We start from the raw sequence: 22339 nt of genomic DNA, 5'->3' as shown, positions 1-22339 counted from the left end.
CAATTAAATTAAATCCTTTTAAAGTCATTTTATGCTTAAAAATAATTAGAATAATTTAAAATGAAGACGATTTGTGATTGATCAACAAAAATAGAAAAGGAATTCTTTACATGAAATGAACGTTGTTGTATTTAATAAAATATATATTTGTATATATATATATATATATATATGTATGTATTTTGCTTTTTAATTCATAATTTCTCATTGTTTATCATTTAAGAGATATATACATATAATCCCAAGTTATTCACAATAAAATAATGGCTTCTCGCGAATTTTTAGTTTTTGTTTTTAAATATACGAAAAAAGAAATAAAAAGAAGATAGTTAATAATATTGAAAAAAATATCAAATTATTTGATATTTAAGTTTAAGTTTGTTATTATTTGCTATTGAAAGGTTTATTTAAACGCAACGTTTGCGCGTTCACGGCATCTTCCATTGTTACAATAGGTTTTTGTGGACAATATTTTATCGTATGCGCATTATCACCAGATGAGCCACATATTGGACATGTGTATGCTCTTAATTTTGGACATAAAACTCGACCTGCCGAGTCACGAACCGCATGAGATCTTACAACCGCTTCCGGCTCATTATTGTTTTCACAAAATACACAATGTTTAGCCGAAATCTAAAATGAAATACATAAATATGCATAAAAAATACCTAATAAATCAAATCAAATATGTTATATAAGCAAACTTATAGATAGATATAGTAACGTTTACTTAAATTTCATTAAATGTCATTGTCTATAAAACGTTATTAGTCGGCAGCTATCTGCTGCAGCTTCGTAAAACTTTGTTCTCCTCAACAATTTCATTTATTAAATACTATACTAATTTTTAATATAATTTTCGTAAAACTTTTTTTTACATTTTCTTTTGATATTTTTAAACGGCTTTAAGAGTCGTTAGCTGATTTTTTTCCTTTACAAGGTTTATAAAAAAAAGTACCATATGTTGAGAGTAGAGAGAGAGAACAGAGTTGCTTTCAATAAATTGCAACGCTTCGATTCTGTTAAAGAGCGGGAGAAATTAAGGTCACACTTCTGTTAAGGTGTTAGAAATCAATATTACACTTCAAATTATCTTCTAAGGAGATTTGCAAAAATGATGATTTTACTAAGACTACAATTTGTCGACCAAACTGTGCTCAAGATATTGAAGATACATTTTCCAATTCTCAGGATATGTCTTATTATTATTATTATTATTATATCTTAGTCTCGAAAGGGAAAAAAAAGAATTTTGGAAGCGAAATGGCAGCCAAAGTGCTTCACAATAAAACCGACAATTTTCGTACCTCAATTAGGGCATGAATTTTCGCGTTCCGTTATGGCGATATATGCAATTAATTTACAAATTCCTCAGCACTTGATAGCCTCGACAACCAGCTACGACAGAGATAATGCGATATTTACGTCAAAGACGAAGGTATTAGTTGATAATAATTAATAATAAATAAGGCTTGGTAACTAGTAACACTAGTAAACACATAGTATAAGAAGCTGCGACAGTGTCAATACAGGGCACACGTCAATCTTACTCAAGCCATAAAACCGTCTATGATTGCGAACATTCTTCAATTCAAAAGAAATTTATAAATTGCTTTTTAATTTTTATATAATTATACATGAAACATTGTTTTTCAATTTCTTTATTCGACTGAGATGTGCGTGAATAAAATTTAACTGTTATTATAAACACGGAGCCCGTTGAATTTATGGCTTGTAATGACGGCGTCCATTCATAAAATGAAAAAATCGGTATCTACAATTATATAGAAGGCGTAGATTTTTTTGCTTATTCTCAAAATGATTAACAATTAATTAATTTTACTTCATTTTTTTTCTACCGGTTTCCAGATAAAATTATTAGGATCTTATCTCCATAAAGTGGGTCAACTATATTGAAATTTTGTTTACGCGTTCTTCGAGACATCACTCTAGTAGCTAAACCGCTTCTTTTACTTATTTCTATACATTGCTCAAAAATTATTTTTAATAAAAATATAAACTTTTTGCGATTTAATTTAGATAAGTGCCTTAACCTTATGTTTCAATAAGTTTAATTCATTCGAAAGGATCATCGTACTTATTAGTGCGAACCCTTTTAACGGGGTCCTTTGGTTCACATATGACTAGGGATGCGTTGAGGGAAACGGGAAAGGGTATGAAAGAGGATTTTGTTGTTTTTTCTCGTACTCTTCACGGTTACGTTGCCGCAGTGCTTCATAAGTCATACCTAATTTGATCGGTTCTAACGGTATATATGGATCGATTTGATCTCTACCTATATATCCAATATTTTAGCTAGTATTTGGTTTCACGCTTACGGTTTTATCCTTGCTGTTCATTGAACTAACTGAAACAGCGTATGAGTGCCGTTTATGTAAACTTTTTCTGAATATAGTTTTCGTTAATGGATTGAAGAAAGGGAATAAAGGTGCGAATTTTATTCTCATTTGGACTACCTATATGAAATGTGTACATAAATTTCGACCAATTTGATCTATGAACTTAAACATCAAGCTTCAAGTCTCCTATAATAAATTTCACACACTTTTACGTCAGTACTTCGCGTGTCGACAACAAATCTGCTGTGCCAAATGGAACAGCGTTCATTAGCCCTTTGTATTATACAAATACTTATTCATTTTCGCGATAATGCAATCATATGGGAGGGCACACGAAACCAGAGATGATATGATTAAAATTTAATAAATTTAATATTTAGACCCACGTGAGGGAAGTTCGCTATACATAACTGTTATGTCAAATTATGACCGTCGATCAATTTTCATTATACAATATTAAGTCGACCTTTTCGTCATTAAAGGGTTCCTTTTCCATGAAAACTTTCGTATGAAATCTTGCCCAAAAAATTAGATTTGCTTCGTCTAAGCTCCCACATTGTGGTCATGGAATAATTTTTATGTTAATTTATTGTGATGATAGTCCAATTTTCGCAATGAAATGTAGAAAGTTACATACTTTTGCCTTACGAACTTTTTTTCGTAGGAACGGAAACGGCGGTTCAAGGAATTCCCCTATTCGATCGTTATTTTAGTATGCCGAACTATTTCTATTCAGCTATTTTATCGAGAATTTATGTATATGCGAAAATTTTTTCCCGATTCGGTACATTTTCCATAAGGTTCGTCCTTCGTACCAAAACTCATCAGTATATAAAATTGTGCCAAAAAATCTTAAAAATTTGGAGCTGTAGGCGGAACACAAAAATGCAAGGACGTACATCAGACAATTCGATACCCAAGTCTTTCTCAATACATCCAAAAAAAGTTGGTGAGTACACCTTAATATACGTAACAGGTAGAGTAGGATGCAAAAACCCAACAGCATTAGTCGGGCAAAAAAAGTTGTTTCCGCCTAAGCGTTAGGTATATTTGCACTACAACTTAAATCTACTAATTTGACGCCAAACTATCAATTTGCTGGTGTATTTATGGAGAGTACACACATATATTTTTATAAATTATCATTAGAATTCATTCCGGATCGTAGCTAAATTTTCTGTTTTCGTCTTTGCAACTTTGATGAGTCCAATAAGAAATCGTTTACGATAGCATCGGACAAAACAAAAGAAACCATTTTGGAATGTCTTATGTAACATATACGACCTCTGTTGCTTATTGATGAGATCAACAATTCATTGCAGCCGTATTGTACTGCAAATACCAATAAATATCGGTATAGTCTATTCACATTCCGCTGAAAATCAGCTAAGATCTTCATTTTCGAAATATATTTTATATTGTTGATAATAAATAAGGATTTTTTCGATGGTATCTTACTGGTCGTAGATTATGGAAACCATTTTTTAAGATGGATGTGAAACTATCCCATCAACTTTTGTTTTTGCCGATTCATGAGAATACCAATAAACGATGAATAGGTAGCCATCTCTATAGCGAATTAAAACTGATCACTAATCAGAAATAAGTATATTTTAAGCAGTTTCTTTGTGTTGCAAGTATAACGGGGAAGCCAGTACACCGCGATAGCCGCGAACCGTGGATGCGCAGATGCTATTATCTTGCAACATTCAAAAGCGTTTGAAATTTTTAACTAGAATTAAACAAATAGGCAGCCCCTTTTTTCTGTTTTTTATACGCATCCATCGGGAGATGAAAGTGTCTTTTGATTTCTTTTTTCCGCCACAATCGAAAGTGAAACTTTAGGTTAAGTTTATCTAATGTGTACTCACATATCTTTCATATTTACTGCCATTGTAACGATTTCTGGTCAGCTTCTTCTGATTGCTATTATAGTCCATGTTAACAGCAGCAGCGGCTGCCACAGCGGCAGCCGCATTATTAACTGCATTCGCGTGTTGATACATTTCAGCTGGTGAAACTCCCCAAAATGTACTATTAAAATTTAAGTTTACTTGATTTTGTAAACATAAGCGTTGCTGATTTAAGATGGCTGCGGTTGCAGCAGCACTGTAGGTTGCATTCGCCTTATTCCCAACGTTTTTATCAACGTTTCCGGCGTTGAATGGGCTAAGTGTAGCTGTAAGCAAACTCATTCTATTGACATAGGGATTCGATAAATGCATCATTCCCAGTTGCTGCTGAACAGACGACTCATCAGCCACGTAACCATTACAGGCGAAATCCTGCATAACAGCATCAGATATATTCAATGATGGACTTAGACCGTCTAATGAATAAGAGAAAAACCTTTTTTATATATTAATATCGCAATTTTTGCTATTATTTTAAATAGCGCCTCATCTTCTTTGCAAAGGCATTTGGTATATTGTAATTGAATTATATTCACAGAGGGCGTTAATGCCAACTGTGTGCACAAGTTTTGAGAAACCAACTCCAAGAATATAGCATTTCCTAGAATGCAATACTTAATAACAATTTCTGGGAATTACAAAACTTATTCACGGAAGACAACAATAGGCACAAATTTGATACAAGTGACTTACCAAAATTATTATTTTTATAAGCTGCAAGTTTTGCAAATAATTGTAAAGATTTAGAGATTTCATCCTGTTGTTGCAGCTGCTGCTGCTGCCGCTGCTGTTGCTGTTGACATTGGTATTGACGAATTGAAGTCATTAAATTTCTATTTCGATTTCCGGGGGCGCCCGTTCCACCTAGCATATGCGGAAAATTTGATGGAGACCAGTTCATTTTTGAATATCTAACAAGAATTATGAAATTTCGTTATTACGTTGTGTAAAAGGTATAAAAATCCGCTTTTTAGCCTCTTCTTCTTCTTCACAGTTACGATGCGAAATGAAATAACGGAATCCTTAAACAAATTACTACGCAACTTTTGCATAGAACACTATTCTTCTTATTTGTACTACGTATACATATTTATTGTTAATAATTTCCATAATCTTTAAAAATGCTTCAAATTAGCATGTACTTCATCACATTTCAAATTCAATTACTTCATTATTGTTATTATGGCAAACTTTTCGCGGCATCAATTCAGCTCTCAAAAAAATGTGTTTTTCTTGTTTATTGTCTCTTCATATATTTTCTATTCTTGCATTTAACTTACCTTTTAAATATGTTAACCTTATTTATTTTATCTGATTGTACGCTCCAGCCGTAAAATAATGTGCGACGTCTTTTAAACCCAATTTTTCTTTGTTTCGCTTTAAAATTCCAATAAATAACTGCATATAAGTTGATTAGTGTTAGTAAACGTCAATTAATAGGTCGTTTAATAGGAATGTTTCATTTGCATAGTTACCAAATTTATAAAATCTCCGATTTAGGACATTAGACTGAATTTTGGAAATTTTCAAATAAAATTTCCTGTCCAAGAAGGCAAAAAAAGGAAATAATAAAGTATTTGCTTTAAAAAACTTTCCTATGTCGCGCAAATGGAAATGATATATACAAAAGTTCTTTGTTATAAAATTCACGTTTCTAAAACAGATAATTTTTTTAAAAAATAGAACATTTTGTTTTAGATTTATTTCAAATTTTCGGAAAATGATGAAAAGCCGGCTCATCTTATCTAAATAAGAGCACACTGGAGCCTTCCCATTTTAATTTAGATATAGACAAGATCGGGGACAAAACTGATGAAGACAATAGGCCCAAGTAAGATTTGTCGACGCTAAAATCTGAAAATTTTGGGGTTTCTTCAGAAAGTAGCGGTCAGCAGGCTTTAGATGCTTACACGTCAATAATGCTTTCTCGCCTTACGATAATTACTTCCGAAGTGATCGGTAACAAAACAAGAAGTTTTGAAGAATGTCAGCTGATGCAGTCATTAGGAATGAAAATTTATAGCAACCATGTAATGCCTTATGAAATTCGCTTCCGCGCAACTATAAAACAGCGGAAACTGATTGATAATCACTTCGTAACTTGTTCTGGAGCTCGACGTAGTAAATTCTATGGGTATTCCAAAGCCCACATTTGGAATAAAAGGAGTGTTCTGCTTTTGTCTTCAATACGATGCTCAATCATATATTTGCGTAAGCAAAAGAAAGGAAACAATATCTTCAAAAATGAAATTTCTGATTTCGGAATTTTTGAACACCCCTTTCACTAACTTATGTTAAATGCCTTAATAAACGGTACTGCGTAAATTTGGCAACCTTAACCATGCCGCATGTTTTTGTTGAAAAGATTGTTATTGTTTATAATATTTATGAAGATTGAACAACTTGGTGGCGAATTCAAAGTAAGGAAATAAGAATATCCATCGAAAATTGAGCGTAAAAAGCGTAATGTCAGGGTTTAAGCATTCAATTAAAGTGCCTTCTAAGTATAAAAAGGTAGCAGCCATTCTTAAAACCGCTTTTGAAAGCAAAAAATCTTTGAAAAGTTTAATTTTTGAACAAAAAAAACACGTGGTAATTAACGTATAAAATAATTTGCAATGATAAATATATTTTCAACATGGTTTATTTTTTGAAGAAATTACGTGATATGCAGGCGTTGCTTACGCACTATACCGATAACCAAAGAGCCATTGATGCTGCTATAGAGAAGTGTCAGATTCTGGAAGAAAATCCTCGATTATCTCGTGAATTATGTATAACGTTGGTTACTGAACTAATATATCATCGTAAGGATTTGAAGGGAGACAGTAAACCTGTGCAAACAGTCCGAGCGTACCGTAAACGTATAATGAAGGCTTTGGGCGATGAAAATTTGGCCAAGAAGAAAGGTTATTAGAAATGGCTAAAACTAATGCAATAAATCAAACGAATTTTAGGGAACGCAAGGTCTATAAATATGCCTGTAATCTCTCCTTTAAAAGGCCAAGTACCTATTTAGAGCATAAAGCCATAACTAGATTGAACTTTTAATTCTATTGCCCTTCGGTACTAATTTCTCTCTCTATTTTTTTCAATGAAAAGGAGAGAATTCTTTTGATTAAAAGAAAAATTTAAATGAGAGGAGATTTTGTTGGATAATAAGAAATGAATATAGGCTTTTATTCGGAAATATTTTTTTCCTCCATAGATACTAAACCACGTTATGTACGCATCAACACAAATATAGTTAGCATTGCAGATGCTCATGCCATGCTAGCTGAGAATTGGTACAAAAAAGACTGCCCGCCATTTGAGAACTATGATGAATTCTTAAAAGCAGTAGAAACTTTAGAAGAAAATGAATATATGGTCGATATGCACGTAGACGATTTGTTAATATTTCATAACAAACAAAAATATTTTTGGGCCACTCACGAGTATACTGAAAGTAAGAAATTTATGTTACAAGATAAGGTAAATATTGTGCTATAATTTTCTTAATTCGGATTTAGCAGCATTTGTCGTTGTAGGCTACTTGTCTCGCAGCGAAGATTTTGAATCCACCTATCGGCTCAATTATATTGGACATGTGTGCTGCTCCCGGCATGAAAACTATACATCTTAGTAATCTTGTCAAAAATCAAGGCACCATTTATGCGATTGAGAAAGATGCCGAACGTTACCGTCTACTCCGCAGCATGACAAAAAAGGTGAAATGTAAAAATATAAAACCGATAGAAGCCGATGTTCTCACGATTACTCCTGAAGAATGCCCCGACGTTGAATACATTCTTCTCGATCCACCTTGTTCCGGTTCGGGTATGCAGAATCGTATGTGTCTGAACTCCGAAGTTGATGATGCACAACGTCTACAGAAATTAGGTGGCTTGCAAATTAAGTTGCTTAGCCATGCCATGAATTTTCCTCATGTTAAGCGCATTGTTTACTCTACTTGTTCCATTCATAAAGAAGAGAACGAGGATGTGGTAAAAAAATGCTTATATTTAAATCCCACTTTCAAATTACTGAGTGCTAAAAAGGCACTACGCAACAAATGGTGCAATCTTGGCGACCGACAGTACGACTTTGGCAAAAAGTGCTTATATAGTCGACCCGAAAAGGATTTAACTATTGGTATGTTTATAGCGATATTTGAGAAACTTTCAAATTCAGAGGAAGTTGCGTAAAGTAAGCGAACGAAATGATTATAATTGAAGTTGCATAATAAAAATGATTTCACATATAGACTTTCGTATCGATGCTTTTTAACTTTGCCCTTTTCCGACAACATAAGATTTTTGGGAATCGATGTAACCTCACCTTAGTCGTAAAGGGAATGATGAGTAAACGATTAGAGTATAAAAACAACTGCAGACTATATCTAATAACGATGGAAATCAGTTAATGATATACATAATATCAAGTGTTAGGTTTCTCCCCCAACTTTTTGGGGTTTCAAAAATTGTAATATGGAGTCTCGCCACTTAATGGAAGGCTGTTAATGATAATAAAGCTAAACAAATTTTAAATGATTAATATGGTTTAAATGGTCATCGGTAATAAATTTAAAGGCAAGAAGTGTGCCACGCTTGAGTGCAATTTTTTTAAAGACAAAAATGTATACCGATAGTAGCGCAGTTACCTGGCTTTCACGAATTTTCTTAAATTTTCCAATTCTAACACAATGACAGAAACTGCACAGAATTTAAAATAATCAAAAAATAAAGTTTATTTCTTATCGGTGCCAACAAATGGCACGAGGGAATTTATATGCGGCTAACATTGCCGCAACGATTAACTTATTCAAACGTCCGGGCTATTTTTGTAAACGTCCTTTCCATTGTTTGTTATATATTAAAACAATTATAATTTATTTTTCTTGTCATTTTAAAAATTTTGTGAAGTTTCGTTCTTTAATGAGTAAAGGGGAATTATGCGGAGAGGCCCCATGAAAACAATTCTAATTACAATGGATTTTAACAAGTATATGTACAAAGATGGACAACAGCTTAAGCTTTAAAAGTGTTAACGGACCGTTGTATATATATATGTATATATTGTATATATATATATATGTACATGCAGATTGTTTTTAAATTTATATTTAAATTTATTCACAACAAAATATCTGCGATAAAAAAGTGAAAATAAAAGAAAATTTAATAACCTAAATTATATAAGTTTTTACACAAAACTGTTCTTGACCAAGTGTTGAAAAATATCAGAGAAAATACTTTATAACAATTAGCAAGAATTCAAAGCGTCATAAAATTGTTTCTCTTGTCATAGACAAAGGAAATTGAAAATAAGTATAATATCGCTTATGGTTTAAGTATGAAAAACTTATATTAAATTAACTGTAACCGAAATTAGACAAATTGCTCTTGACTGTTGGCTGTGAGTTCCAATAACCGCCATGCTGCCTTAGGGTTTAATTCATTAGGATCTCGACACAATACCCAGACATGATTAACGCGCATCACTTTCTCGGGATCTCCTTCGACTATTTTATTCGTTGCACGGTCTTTGAGGCACATAATCTGTTGAGCTTGAAATGTTATAATTAACACAGGGCCTTGTTCCATGACCTTGCCCATGACTAAATCAATATTTTCAATATCCAATATTTTCGAATCCATATATAAGCCACTTTTAATTGCTTGATTTATCGGAGTCGCAATAAGATTATAAGTGCTTTCAAAACACCAGTCTTTTAAAATTTCTAAATCACCGCGTACCGTGGCCTCCAGAATATTAGGGATAATATCGACTTCACAATCGCGTAAAAATTGCTTCTGGTCGAAATTGGGATCGATTTTACACAATTCCGTCATTGTTTCAGAGAGTTCGGTTTTAGAAAATAAGCCACCCATTACATCAGATACTTTATCAGTAAGCAGACGAGAGGCACGTATCACAGGATTTTCGGATTCTTCGTATTTCATTTTCCAGTCCAAAACTTTATTTACATAGGTATTGTTATTTTTGAAATTCTCCCATGATTGAAAAAATTTTGAATCTTTGTGTAATTCCACACCGGTAGCTGCGGTATTCGCTGCCACCGTTCGTTCATCGCCACTTAACTCAACTTCTTTACGTTTACGCAGTTTTCCTGGCGGTCGATACACTCGATTATTAATATTTTGTGAGTCAATTTCTTGTTGAATCATTTTGGTGGTATCCGAAAGAGCTTGGAACGCAGTCGTTTGACCCAATTTTTCACCCTTTTCCGATATAGTATCTTTGGCAGTTTTAGCTGTTCTGGAAATCTCTTCGCTTACCTTTTTTGCAAACTCAGTTTTGCTAGCCTCATCCAACGCATCGGCAACCTTCCCTTTTATTGTACCCAACTGCTCTTTCAGAATATTAGATGATTTCTGAGCTTCACTTTCAACCATATTGAATTTTTGTCTCGCCGACTGTAAAGCTTCTGAATGTTCTAATTTTTCTGCTTCTTCACGGAACTTTTTTATATTTTCTTTCATCTCTTTGTTTTTGTCCATTTCACTCCTCATATTCTCAATGAACTGGGAAAAGAAACCCGGTCGCCGGCCAGTTTGAGAATAACAAGACTGCAATCAAGATATATTTCTTTAAATAAGTAATAAACAATAAATTATTCTCTAACCAACCTGACTTTGTCTTGCTATGGCAAGTGAGGCAGTTTGTCTAAATAAACCCAAGAATTTATACTACAATTAAAGATAAAAGTTTTTAAATTTTCATTTAATAATACCATTAGCCAAAAAATAAACTCTCTGTAATAGCTTGCTTTAGAAAAAACAGTTCTTTTATATTAATTGTATAATAAATTTTCTATATTAAATACACACCATGATTGAAAAATTGCAGTAAACAAAGAAATTTATATATAATATCTGTTAGAATTTGTAGAATAATCAAGTAAAAATTTATATTTATGTAATTTATTTACCGAACTCAAACAAAATTTTTTATTTGTCTAAAGAACTCATGCCGAATGAAGTGTCATTTGTTATCATCTGATCAGAGACGGAAGTTTTGTAACAAACAAGTTCTAAGTACATCATTCCTCCTCAACTTTTCCATTTTAGTTTACTTTTTGGTATTTTAAAATTTGGTATTTCTCTCTTCTTGAACAGAAAATTTAACTTGAAAATTTCCAAAATTCAGTCTAATGTCCTAAATCGGAGATTTTATAAATTTGGCAACTATGCAAATGAAACATTCCTATTAAACGAATTGACGTTTACTAACACTAATCAGCTTATGTGCAGTTATTTATTGGAATTTTAAAGCGAAACAAAGAAAAATTGGATTTAGAAGACGTCGCACATAATTCTACGAAGAGGCAACAAACAAAAAAAACACTTTTTTTGAGATCTGAAATGGCGCCGCGAATAGTTTGACATAATAACAATAATGAAGTAAGTGAATTTGAAATGTGATGAAGTACATGCTAATTTGAAGCATTTTTAACTTTTATGGAAATTATTAAAAATAAATATGCATACATAGTGCAAATAAAAAGAAAAGTGTTCTGTGTAAAAGTTGCGTAATAATTTGTTTAAGGATTCCGTTATTTCATTTCGCATCATAACTATGAAGAGGAAGAAGCTGAAAGGCAGATTTCTATATCTTGTACACAACGTAACAGCGAAATATAATAATTCTTGTTAGATATTCAAACATGAACTGCTCTCCATTATGTTAGGTGGTACGGGTGCCCCTGGAAACCGAAATATAAATTTAATGACTTCAATTCATTAACACCAATGTCAACAACAACATCAGCAGCAACAGCAGAATGAAATCTCCAAATTTTTACAATTTGCAATACTGGCAGTTTATAAAAATAATAATTGTGGTAAGTTGTTATTGTAATTTGTTTTCTGTGAATAATTTTGTAGTTCCCAGAAATTTTTAATAAGTATTGAATTCTAGGAAATGCTATATTCTTGCAGTTGGTTTCCCAAAACTTGCGCACACAGTTGGCATTAACGCCCTCTGTGAATACAATTCTTAGAAAGGGCCGTTACAATATACCAATTTTGTTGCCAGATATTCCTTCGCAAAGAAAATGAGGTGCTATTTAAAATAATAACAAAAATTGCGATATTAATATATAAAAAATGTTTTTCTCTGATTCACTAGATGGTCTAAGTTCATCGTTGAATATATCTGACGCTGTTATGCAGGATTCCGCCTATAATGGTTAGGTGGCTGATGAGTCGTCTGTTCAGCAGCAACTGGCAATGATGCATTTATCGAATCCCTATACCAATAGAATGAGTTTGCTTACAGCTACACTTAGTCCAATCAACGGCGGCAAGGTTGATAATCGTGGGAATAAGGCAAATGCAACCTACAGTGCTGCTGCAACCGCAGCCATCTTAAATCAGCAACGCTTATGTTTACAAAATCAAGTAAACTTTTATTTTAATAGTACATTTTGGGGAGTTTCTCCAGCTGAAATGTATCAACACGCGAATGCAGTTAATAATGCGGCTGCCGCTGTGGCAGCCGCTGCTGCTGTTAACATGGACTATGATAGTAATCAGAAGAAGCTGACCAGAAATCGTTACAATGGCAGTAAATATGAAAAATATGTGAGTACACATTAGGTAACCTTAGCTTAAAGTTTCACTTTCTATTATGGCGGAATAAGGAAGTCAATACACACTTTCATCTACCGATGGGTGCGCATAGAACATGGAAAATAGGCGCTGCCTATTTGCTTAATTCTAGTTAAAAATTTCAAACGCTTTTGAATGTTGCGATATAATAGCGTCTGCACATCCCCTCGCTTTCTGGTCTTATTGCTGCTTAGATCTTGTTAAAAGTTTTAAATGTATAAAATACAGTTATTCTTGATTAGTGTATCGTAGATATCGTAGACACTTTGATTCGTAGTGTCTCTACTTTTAATGAGGAGTAGGGCAGCTCTATCGTGAGAGAAAATTGACAAACAATTTGTAACAAGATCTAATACCTTTTTAAGGGCCAACAATTCAATCAGGATGGAAGGTAGATTGCCAGAGATTTTGACTTTCCCGATTGTGCCAGCACGCAATAGCAAAGTTGGATAGTTTTGGACCGACAGAGCCGTCTCTGGCATATTTTGCAAAGCAGTTGTGGTTGTTGTAAAAATCGAGCCACTCGGCACTAGGGCTAGTTGCATAAGTTACTGCAGGTTAATTTACAAGTTAGTGTGAATTACTCAACGATTTCACTCGGTCATCAGTAGTGTTGAGTGCACTTTCAGGTCCTTATTCCATTATTTTTCAGCAGCTGGTGATGTTTTAGTTATATATAGATATTTGCTATTGTTTCTTCTAAATGTTTTAGCTTTTGCTAAACTTTTTTTTAATTAAGATGAGTAAAACAGAAGGGATCTGAGAAAGCATTGTGAGTTGCTGATCGTTAATGTAACACGATGTTGTCGGAAGATGAACAAATCTTTTGCTTTAGCTAGAGAATTGAAAGGTATTTTTATATTCGCCGATGAGGGCACGCAATGCTTTCGCCATAGAAAACAAATAAATTTTAATGTATTGTAAAAACTATCGATGAATTTTATTTGAAATACTTTTCGCTTAAGTTAAACTTATTAATAAATTGATTTTATAGTTTTATAATTTATATAGAATTTCATTTGTAATGTGTAATAAAATTTTTGTTTATACAAACATCTAATTATATTATATATGCATTAAGAATGCATTACGATTTGTTAACTAATAGATGTAAAGTTATAGCAGAAAAGCTTCTACGAGATGGCAAAATAAATCCCATTATTAGAGCAAGTATAGTCAACAGTTAAAAATTCAAAGTAACGCGCACTCAAGTGCCTGAAATAATTCGAATTAAAAAAACAAAAAAAAAAAAAAAAAAAAATCTAAAATACAGCTTATGCCGCCATGTAACTATATGCATGAATACATGTTCAAAGCTCTACGTGCTGCCATTATGTAAAGGTTGTAACTTCGTAGATTTAGGGCGATGCGATGATGACGTCGCCGATGCCGTTGAAGATGAACTGAAAACTACTGGTACGGAATCAGGTTCTAGTGGTGGGATTTCACCTCGAAATGGCCCAAATTGTGGTGTACTCCTAATTAATTGCTCCACTTTGGAGAGACTTGAGTATGAATGCAATCGTGGATGAGATAAATCGTTAGCTTCCAATTTAGGTGGTAAAACTAAAGAACTATCAATTAATGATTTGCCATCAAAAGTGACTACTGTACCACTTGGATTTTTAGATGACGGTGGCTTACGATTATCAGGTGGTAAATAATAAGCATCAGCTCGCTCGGAAGCTTGAGTTTCTGTGTCTTCATCATCATCATTCACTTCCATTTCGTAAAGATCATCACTGTCACGTTGATCTTCATAAAGTTCTTCATCTATTTCCGTTTTATCATTTTCGGGTTTAGTATTATCAAAATCGTCGCCATAATAATTTTTTAATTTTTCCAATAATAGTAAAGGCTTTTCAGGCGACGTTTGTTGGGCTGCAGTCGTGCTAGGTGTTTTAATTGTAGTGATTTTTACTTTTTCATATATCTCATCCTTCGATTCCAAGGCTAAAGGCTGCAAATCCTCATTGCTATTGTAATCTTCTATTAATATAGAATTTTCTCTATCGGTTTTACTTTCTGTTTTCTGTAAAATGGATTTGATTTCATCTCGTGTTGAATCGAATTTTGAATTCTCATTTACTTCGTCGTTTTCTTCAGATTCATTGAGTATGTCCTCTAACGTGGCGTTTCGTAATGTGGTCGCCTCTGGCTTGGTAGATTTTAGTATAGAGCTAATCATTTGGTATTGTGGATGTTGCGATTGTGATTGTGATTGTGGTGAGTTTATAACAGCACCTGAGGCTTTTCGTATAATTATTGTAGTATTGGTGCTGTCGGGAGGAGAAGGTATAAACATTGGCTCAAAATTCTGAGTTTGAGATTCTTTTTGTGCAGTTAGGAACAATGTATCGGTTTCCATGGCTTCATCGATTTCCGAGCCCGGATCTTCACGTCTACTGGCTATCTGTTCGATGACTTCTGGTGGAGGCAGAGGACCGTCGTCTCTTAAGATTGGTCTGAAGCCGCTTTCTACAACTACAGTGTCCGGTTTAAAGCCTTCGTTAACGGCTGGTTTCATTGTAGCTATTTCTGCTAAACTGGGTTCATTTTTTACTTCATGAATATCGAATGGTTTTTTAAATACGCCAATGGGCATTATAGGTCCTGGTGTTTCTGTGGTAGTAGAGGTTAAAGCTGCTACGTTTGGAGGCTTAATTTTTTCATTTATTAATGGGTGGGATAACTTAACAGGATAAATTGGTTTTTTCAGTTTTTCGACTGAGTTTCCATTGAATACGGATTTTGTTAGACTACTCTGAGGAATTAAATCAGCATAAGGCACTGGTATTATAGGCTTCGGTTTGAGGTGTAGATGTGGATCAGTTTTCCGTTGATTTGATAATTCGGTGGGTTGCCCTAGAAGTAAGACTGAGGCCGCCAAAGGCTGTATGGGGAAAGGCTTATCTTTTATGAATGGCCTTAATATGCTTGGAACCGGCTTACGATAATGATTAACTATGACTGAAGGTTGAGGCATGGGTCCGGCAGGTAATATCGAAGCTGACGTTGGATGTCTTGGCAATTGTTGCGGCAGAATCGGTTTAGAGGCTGGTACTTTTTTCACCGGGCCGGGGAATGGACGGCGTCCTGGCAACTTAACTGGATGAAAGAGTGGAGCGCTAAACGGAGGCCTTAAAAATTCCGACAAACTTATAGTTTTCTGTGAATTTGGTAGGGGAAGATTAGCGGTTAGATTATTGGCAATATGGTGGTGATGATGGTGATGATGTGATTGTATATTATGTGGGTAATTTAAATTTGAATTGAGATACGTCCCTAACGGTGGTGATGGTGGTGGTGCTTTGTTTAATGTATGTGATGGTGAATGTGGTGTATTTTGTGCAGAATTGAATGTGTTGGTAAATTTGTTCAATTTAGTCTCGCCATGTAATAATTCCGGACCTGGTGTTGATATGCTGTTAAGTTGTGGCGGCGCTTGTGCATTTGAAATAGACGATGACGCAGAGGAGATGGAGGAGGAGGGCATGGAGGCACTAGTTCCACTAACGGAAGAGGGCGACTTGAGCGCATGATGGAAGTCGGCACCTGAATGTTGGTTGACCACTAATTGATTTTGCCTTAGTATGCTTTCCTCGAGGGCCTCGGCAGCGCGGATTCCATCTGAAATCAGTTTAGTAATTTCCGATGATTTGGTTATTTCAAAAGACAATTTTGGCGGTGTTCCATTCATATTATGATTCTTAATCAAATCTGTTTGGTGCTTCAATAAAAAATTATCGTTGGGGCTGACCTTGGTTTCATGACGTATCGATGGTTCGGCTGAATTATCCTCAGGAATTGGTACACGAACGGCGTGGTTTTCAGAGCCTGTGTATCGAGAATCATCACACGAATCGTGCACATGTATCTTCCAACCCAGATAGCGATGTGTAAAACAATGATAGTAAACTGTGTCAGGGGTATTACGATCTGGCTTCCAAGTAATGACTCCCGGTTCACCCGGATCGCATTTTAGTGTCAGAGTGCGCTGATAAGCGCCAAACGATTGATAATCGTCGGCTGGAGGACCGTCGACATCCGGCGTCCAATTACAAAGGCGGCCTACACCGGTGGGCGTAATCTGGCCAGAGCGAGAACGATGAACACCGGCAAAGATGCGTATATCCTAAATGGCGAACATATTTTTATAAGGATTTATTTATAATTTTTTCTATTTTACCTTTTTCTCTTCTTCACGTTTATGCTCATAGCCACCGACTGGATCATCGGTTATATAAAATGGATGATATTTGGCGGGTATATCAGGATTATTACCGCCTTCTACAACGAACGTATACGTTTTGCCACGAACTACATGAATTTCCGGTATTAACAGACCATTAATGTACCACGATATACCCCATCCAACATGACCTGAATAAAAAAAGTCAATGTTAAAAAAACTGTTTTATGAAATTTCAAGCCCCGGTGTCACCTGTAATAGCAGAATAACCATGTTTACCGCCGGTAGGACCCATTTGAGCATAGAATACACCATCTTCCGGCTCGAAACACTGTATTGCTGGTATATCCCAGGCACCAATTTCGTTTGCTACTGGTTTTGGTGTTGGGACTGGGCGTTGTTGTGACAATTTCTGATTACTATCATAATCTTGACGACGTTTATTGCCCTGTAAAGCTTCGGCGTGACCCTCATAGTACTCTTCTTCTGGCTTGGGGTCTTCTGTCGGCGGCTTAGTACCCGCTTGGTAAACTTGATCTTGGGAATCGTCATCCTTTTCTATGCTCTCATCAACTTCGTGATCTGTAGATTTTGAACCTTCCGGCATTGGACAATTCCAAGTCGGTTGCCTTCCAAAATCAACGTAATGAGTTCGTTTCGTGTAATGTGTATGAAAGGACGTCTCCTTGCGTTCGTTCAAAGGTCCTATAGCCCAAACAACAGCTTCAGGCCTAGTTATCGAAATTGGTAAATCCAATTTATCGGTGGCATTTAATGATCTTTGATAAGTGACAATTGAATAACCGTTAACCATGGCAGCATTTAGCAAGCGTATAGAATTTGAATTTTCCTAAATTATTGCGATTTATTTGCATTTTTTAAGATTCTTTACAATTCAAAGTCAACTTACTAAGATATTGATGTCCGGGCAACTGCCTCTTTTACCCGAACATTGCGATTTATCTTCCAAATAATAGTCTTGAGCGTAACCTTTACCCGATTCTTGATCCACCCAGGCTACTACGACATCAGAACCAATCATAACGCTTCGATCCTTATCGGGTGATATACCAAACGACATGTATTCGTTGTTATCTTGAAAAAAAAAAGAAAAAGAGAATGAAGGAAAAAACGACCAGCAATTTTATATCATAATTGTAATCAATGAAAGTATATAATGAAATGTTAGATAAGTAGAAAAATTCCTTTGGGACAGACGCACACACACACACACATTTACACTAATACCAAATTTGTTCATCACATTCTACCTGTTGTTAATAAAGCACAAAAAAGAAAATCTTGAAAACCACATTCCAAAGTACCACAACAGATAATTGCTCCGTTTATTGAACTTTTTATACAACATGTTTTGAATGCATCAGTAGTAACGACGATGATGCTTAAAATTTTGCTGAATTTTTTATTGAAACAAATAACAGTTATATATGTATGTAGATGCGCGTAATACCTCTTTTTGAGCCTCTTTCGCTTTGAGCTCTTAAAGCAGAAAACAACGAAAAGTAAATAAAAATAAAAGACAAACAGAAAATATTGTTGACATATATTCTACTTGCCATTGGCACGTTTCTGCATATCATAAGGCGGTCAGTTTAAACATGCATACACATCGAGACACGCGCATATATATATATATATGTATAGATATGTATATTTGTTGCATATAAATCATATGCAAGCCTACTGGTCTTTCAGTCTTTTAATAATGGCCAGTTAAAAGAAAAGCAAATCAAATTGTCTTGAGACAATCATCTGAAACTCAAGATGAGGTCATAAACATCTTTTATAATTGTCATCAGAACTTTAATTGCTAGCATACTTGAATCATGTTTATATCTTAATGCACATAGGGTAGTCTCGAGATGCGTTACCGCAACTAATACACTGGATGAGTGCAATGCATTACATTGTGTAGATATGTTGTACAAACAAGCACGCGTTCAGCATATTTTTTTCTTAATTCTTTTATTTTATTTCTCTTTGTGCTGTCAGGCAGCAACTAGACTGCTTTTGTACAATTGCTTGTTTTTTTTTTTTGCCAAGTGGTATTGATTTCTTAATAGATCACGAGCACACATATGGATGTGTATAATCACTTGTCAAGCCATCGATTTATTGAAGTTAGGCTGTGCGTGTACTGGCGATGATTTTTATAAAAAGCTCAAAGTCACGTAAGCTTTCTCGTTCGTTATATTACAAGCTATCTTTACAGCTACCTTGCTGGAAAAGTATTGAAAGATTTTTCAACCATAGCTCTAGCGTCGTCAAGGTCAAATGATCCGTCTGCACAATTGCTCATCGCTTTTTCTCTTTTAAGGATTCCAGCTAAAAATTTGAATCTCATTTAAATTACAGAAGTATCACGGGGTGAGCAAATGGTGAGCAAAGTGAACAATTTTACTTCTTCTACTTGAAGCAAACTGTAATCAAATATCCGACACGCGTGGACCCTCGCATATCTAAACAAAAGTGTTCACATCTCGAACCATTCCGAAGCAACAATGAACACATGGCAATAATTATTCTAGAGGATAGTTCGATTACGGCAGAATTTAAAAAGTAATCCTTTAAGATATTACACTCTTATGCCCAAGTTCTTATTAATCCTCGTTTTTTGATTAATCTGCTGTTTTCGAGTCGTAGGCGTAGCTTGAAGTCTGATCTGCCCTAAGAATACGCTTCATGGCGGATTCGTAGTGATTTTAAAGCGACCCTCTTTTTCATAGAACTTGAGGGTATTTGGCACGAATCCCGATTTAACGCGTTTCAAATATCATCCGTCGGCTGATCTGCCAACAGCTTCAGCAAGATGCCTAAGTATCAGAAGACGCTTTTTGGACATCGCCGAATTTTTGGTTTGCTTGACGTGACTTTCATCAGTAGAGATTGATGATCGTCCGGGACGCTCTTCGTCTTCGACCTCGGCCTTCTTTGAACTATTTGCACCATTTGCACAGATTTCTTTTTGACAAAGTCTGCTGCCTAACGGCTCTCTGCAACATCCTGCATGTAACTTCTTTGCTCGACAAAACCACACAGCGCGCAAGCGCAGCTGAAACGCTAACGTTGTGAAACGATGTGAAATTTGGCACGGACGTCTGTCGAGGTGCTATGAATTTAGAAAATATATATATATATATATATATATATGTATTTCTCATATCTGATATATCCGCTTGATTATTGCTGATCGAATATTGCTCTTACATTTTGAGCAGTGTTATTAATATGCAGGGCCAAACGAAGAGAGAGAGAGAGAGAGAGAGAGAGAGAGAGGGAAAGGAGAGAGCGAGAAAAGACCTTCAAACTTTAAATATATTTTGTTTTTAAGTGTTCACATTACAATATTACATAATGAGAGAGACCGATTTATATGCAGTTATTAGGATCGTTTACTTACCTAATTTGGCAACTAATTGCACAACAATGCTTTCACCGGCTACTGCCCAACGCACTTCGAAAGCTAAATCATCATATAAAACTTCACAATTTAGTTTGGACTGTAGACAAAATAAAACGAAATAAAGACAAATAAAAATTAATATTGAGAAGAAAAATGCAAAAATTTATTTTGAATAAATTGATTTTTGAATAAATAAAGCAGCGTGAAGCGTATTAGTAACTCTGCAAGCGAATAACCTTGACATTGCTTAACGAACGAACGGATGGAAACTCTTTAAGAAAATTAATAACAAATAAAAGAGAAGCTTTAGTTGGATTAAATAAAATCAAAATTTTGAAGATATCTTATATAATTTTTATTTTATTTATTTATTTATTTTTTTTTTTTTTTGTATTAAATTATTTTTCCTTTTTAGTGTTAGGTTTTGTGATGCAAATGTTTATCGTTTAGCTGTTGTACTGTTGTACTGTGAATAAGAAAATTTTATTTTTTTTTTTTTTAATATTTTTTTTCCAAAATTTTGAATTTAATTTGTTTTATACTGTAGCCCATATGATACAAATGTATGTACAAAATGAAAAATGTTGTTTTGTTGTTGATATTTGTTGTTTTGTTCCTACACTGAAGGAAGAATCGAAATGAACCCATAACAAGATTCGTTTTGTGGTAAATCGCTTGGTTACCCATCACCTCAAGCAAATATAAAAAGTTCCCGGAAAATGTTTATTATATTTGAGATAAGCAAACAATTTTGTATATCTCGTTGGCATATGTGAGGCGTTGCAAAGAAGCTTCGATTTTATTCAAGTCTTAATCCTAATTGATTGATCTAAGATCAAAACGTATTGTTCTCAGTTAATCTATTCGTAAGGCCGGTGAGGCTTAATTGGATTTAATTTCGAAAAATTTTTGTCAATTTGCCACGTCCTCTATTCGCGATTGGCAAAAAAACGTTCATGCTTATCTCAATGGTAACTGAATAAAGTAAAGTAAGGTAAACCTTACCAGCCAACATTTTGTTTATAAAAATCGTTAAGCTTTATCTTCATTATCAAGTTATAGGGCTGTATAGCTTTTTCTGCCCCGACTGATAAATGTTACAAGTTTGCAAGCTATTATATAATAAAATTTTGGTTTTTTTTCTTTCTTTTTAAGGCCTTTTGCTTTGGAAATTTTAGTCGTCGCCTCTCCGCCTTGTCAACATGAAATAGGCACACAAGTAAGTTAATTTCTAATTTTCAATTTATATGTTTGAACCTTGAAAATTTGAAACATAAGTTTTAGATGGACGGACGGACACGATATAGCTAACTCAGAATGTCATGCTCAATCAATGTTGGGTGGTTCTTCTGGATGGTATTTCTGAGTGTTATACAAAATTTACCACAACAATACTATAGTCTCATCCGTTAGATAAGAAATTAAAAAAAAAAAAAAAAAAAACATTTTTTTATTAAAGATTAAGAAAGCTTTCTAAAGCAAGCAGGGGTTAGTAATAAAATCAAACACGCAGATAGGCGGAAGAAGTCAGAAATAGACTAAAATGCTCTTTTAAGGCAACTTATTAGCGTAAACGTTAAAAAAGCTAGAGCATATAAATTTACAGCATTTGAAGGCATATAAAATATTAATAATATTACAGACGTTTTTCGTAGTTTTCGTTTATAACATATTTCACTTTGTATCTACACTTGGGAAGGAAGAAGAAAAAAATTTTATAAATATTATAAAAAACAAAAAGAAAAAAAATATATTAAAAAAAAAAAAAAATTCATTATTCAAAACACAAAAAACACACAGCATTTTACGTAAAAAAAATCCATATATATTTC

The 22339-nt window shown here is 34.3% G+C and overlaps 4 protein-coding genes across 9 annotated transcripts in view; 1 reads left to right on the top strand and 3 right to left on the bottom strand.

Moving 5' to 3' along the window:
* Positions 1-163: 163 nt before the first annotated feature.
* Positions 164-5634, bottom strand: LOC119638825 (protein nanos). The gene is made up of 4 exons (XM_038035857.1): positions 5557-5634; positions 4970-5187; positions 4235-4692; positions 164-636 (listed from the first exon to the last, which is right to left on the bottom strand). Exons 2-4 carry the CDS (start codon positions 5175-5177, stop codon positions 385-387), a joined length of 918 nt encoding a protein of 305 aa, XP_037891785.1. The 5' UTR covers positions 5178-5187; positions 5557-5634; the 3' UTR covers positions 164-384.
* Positions 5635-6652: 1018 nt separating this feature from the next.
* On the top strand, positions 6653-8712 carry LOC119638823 (28S rRNA (cytosine-C(5))-methyltransferase). Its single transcript, XM_038035854.1, has 5 exons — positions 6653-6868; positions 6933-7185; positions 7485-7750; positions 7807-8464; positions 8523-8712. The coding sequence occupies exons 1-4, from the start codon at positions 6743-6745 to the stop codon at positions 8461-8463; spliced, it is 1302 nt and encodes a 433-aa protein (XP_037891782.1). The 5' UTR covers positions 6653-6742; the 3' UTR covers position 8464; positions 8523-8712.
* A 676-nt stretch (positions 8713-9388) lies between these two features.
* Positions 9389-11268, bottom strand: LOC119638824 (mitochondrial import inner membrane translocase subunit TIM44). The gene is made up of 3 exons (XM_038035855.1): positions 11110-11268; positions 10909-10968; positions 9389-10848 (listed from the first exon to the last, which is right to left on the bottom strand). The coding sequence occupies exons 1-3, from the start codon at positions 11110-11112 to the stop codon at positions 9646-9648; spliced, it is 1266 nt and encodes a 421-aa protein (XP_037891783.1). The 5' UTR covers positions 11113-11268; the 3' UTR covers positions 9389-9645.
* Positions 11269-13959: 2691 nt separating this feature from the next.
* LOC119638822 (protein Skeletor, isoforms B/C) overlaps positions 13960-22339 on the bottom strand; it is a 25122-nt gene continuing 16742 nt past the window's right edge. For 2 of the 6 annotated variants that reach the window (XM_038035849.1, XM_038035848.1), the window contains exons 6-10: positions 20505-20604; positions 17994-18178; positions 17336-17933; positions 17081-17274; positions 13960-17026 (exon numbers count right to left, since the gene is read on the bottom strand). In XM_038035849.1, the coding sequence (XP_037891777.1) occupies positions 14210-17026; positions 17081-17274; positions 17336-17933; positions 17994-18178; positions 20505-20604 (3894 nt within the window). In that variant the 3' untranslated portion in view covers positions 13960-14209. The remainder of the gene's footprint in view (positions 17027-17080; positions 17275-17335; positions 17934-17993; positions 18179-20504; positions 20605-22339) is intronic. The other 4 variants (XM_038035850.1, XM_038035851.1, XM_038035852.1 and 1 more) reach the window with 4 other exon arrangements.

Source organism: Glossina fuscipes, unplaced genomic scaffold (genome assembly GCF_014805625.2).
Source record: "Glossina fuscipes isolate IAEA_lab_2018 unplaced genomic scaffold, Yale_Gfus_2 110, whole genome shotgun sequence".
Taxonomy (NCBI): Eukaryota; Metazoa; Arthropoda; class Insecta; order Diptera; family Glossinidae; genus Glossina; species Glossina fuscipes.
The sequence above is the reverse complement of the archived record's forward strand: the minus strand, read 5'-3'. Positions and strand labels throughout refer to the sequence as shown.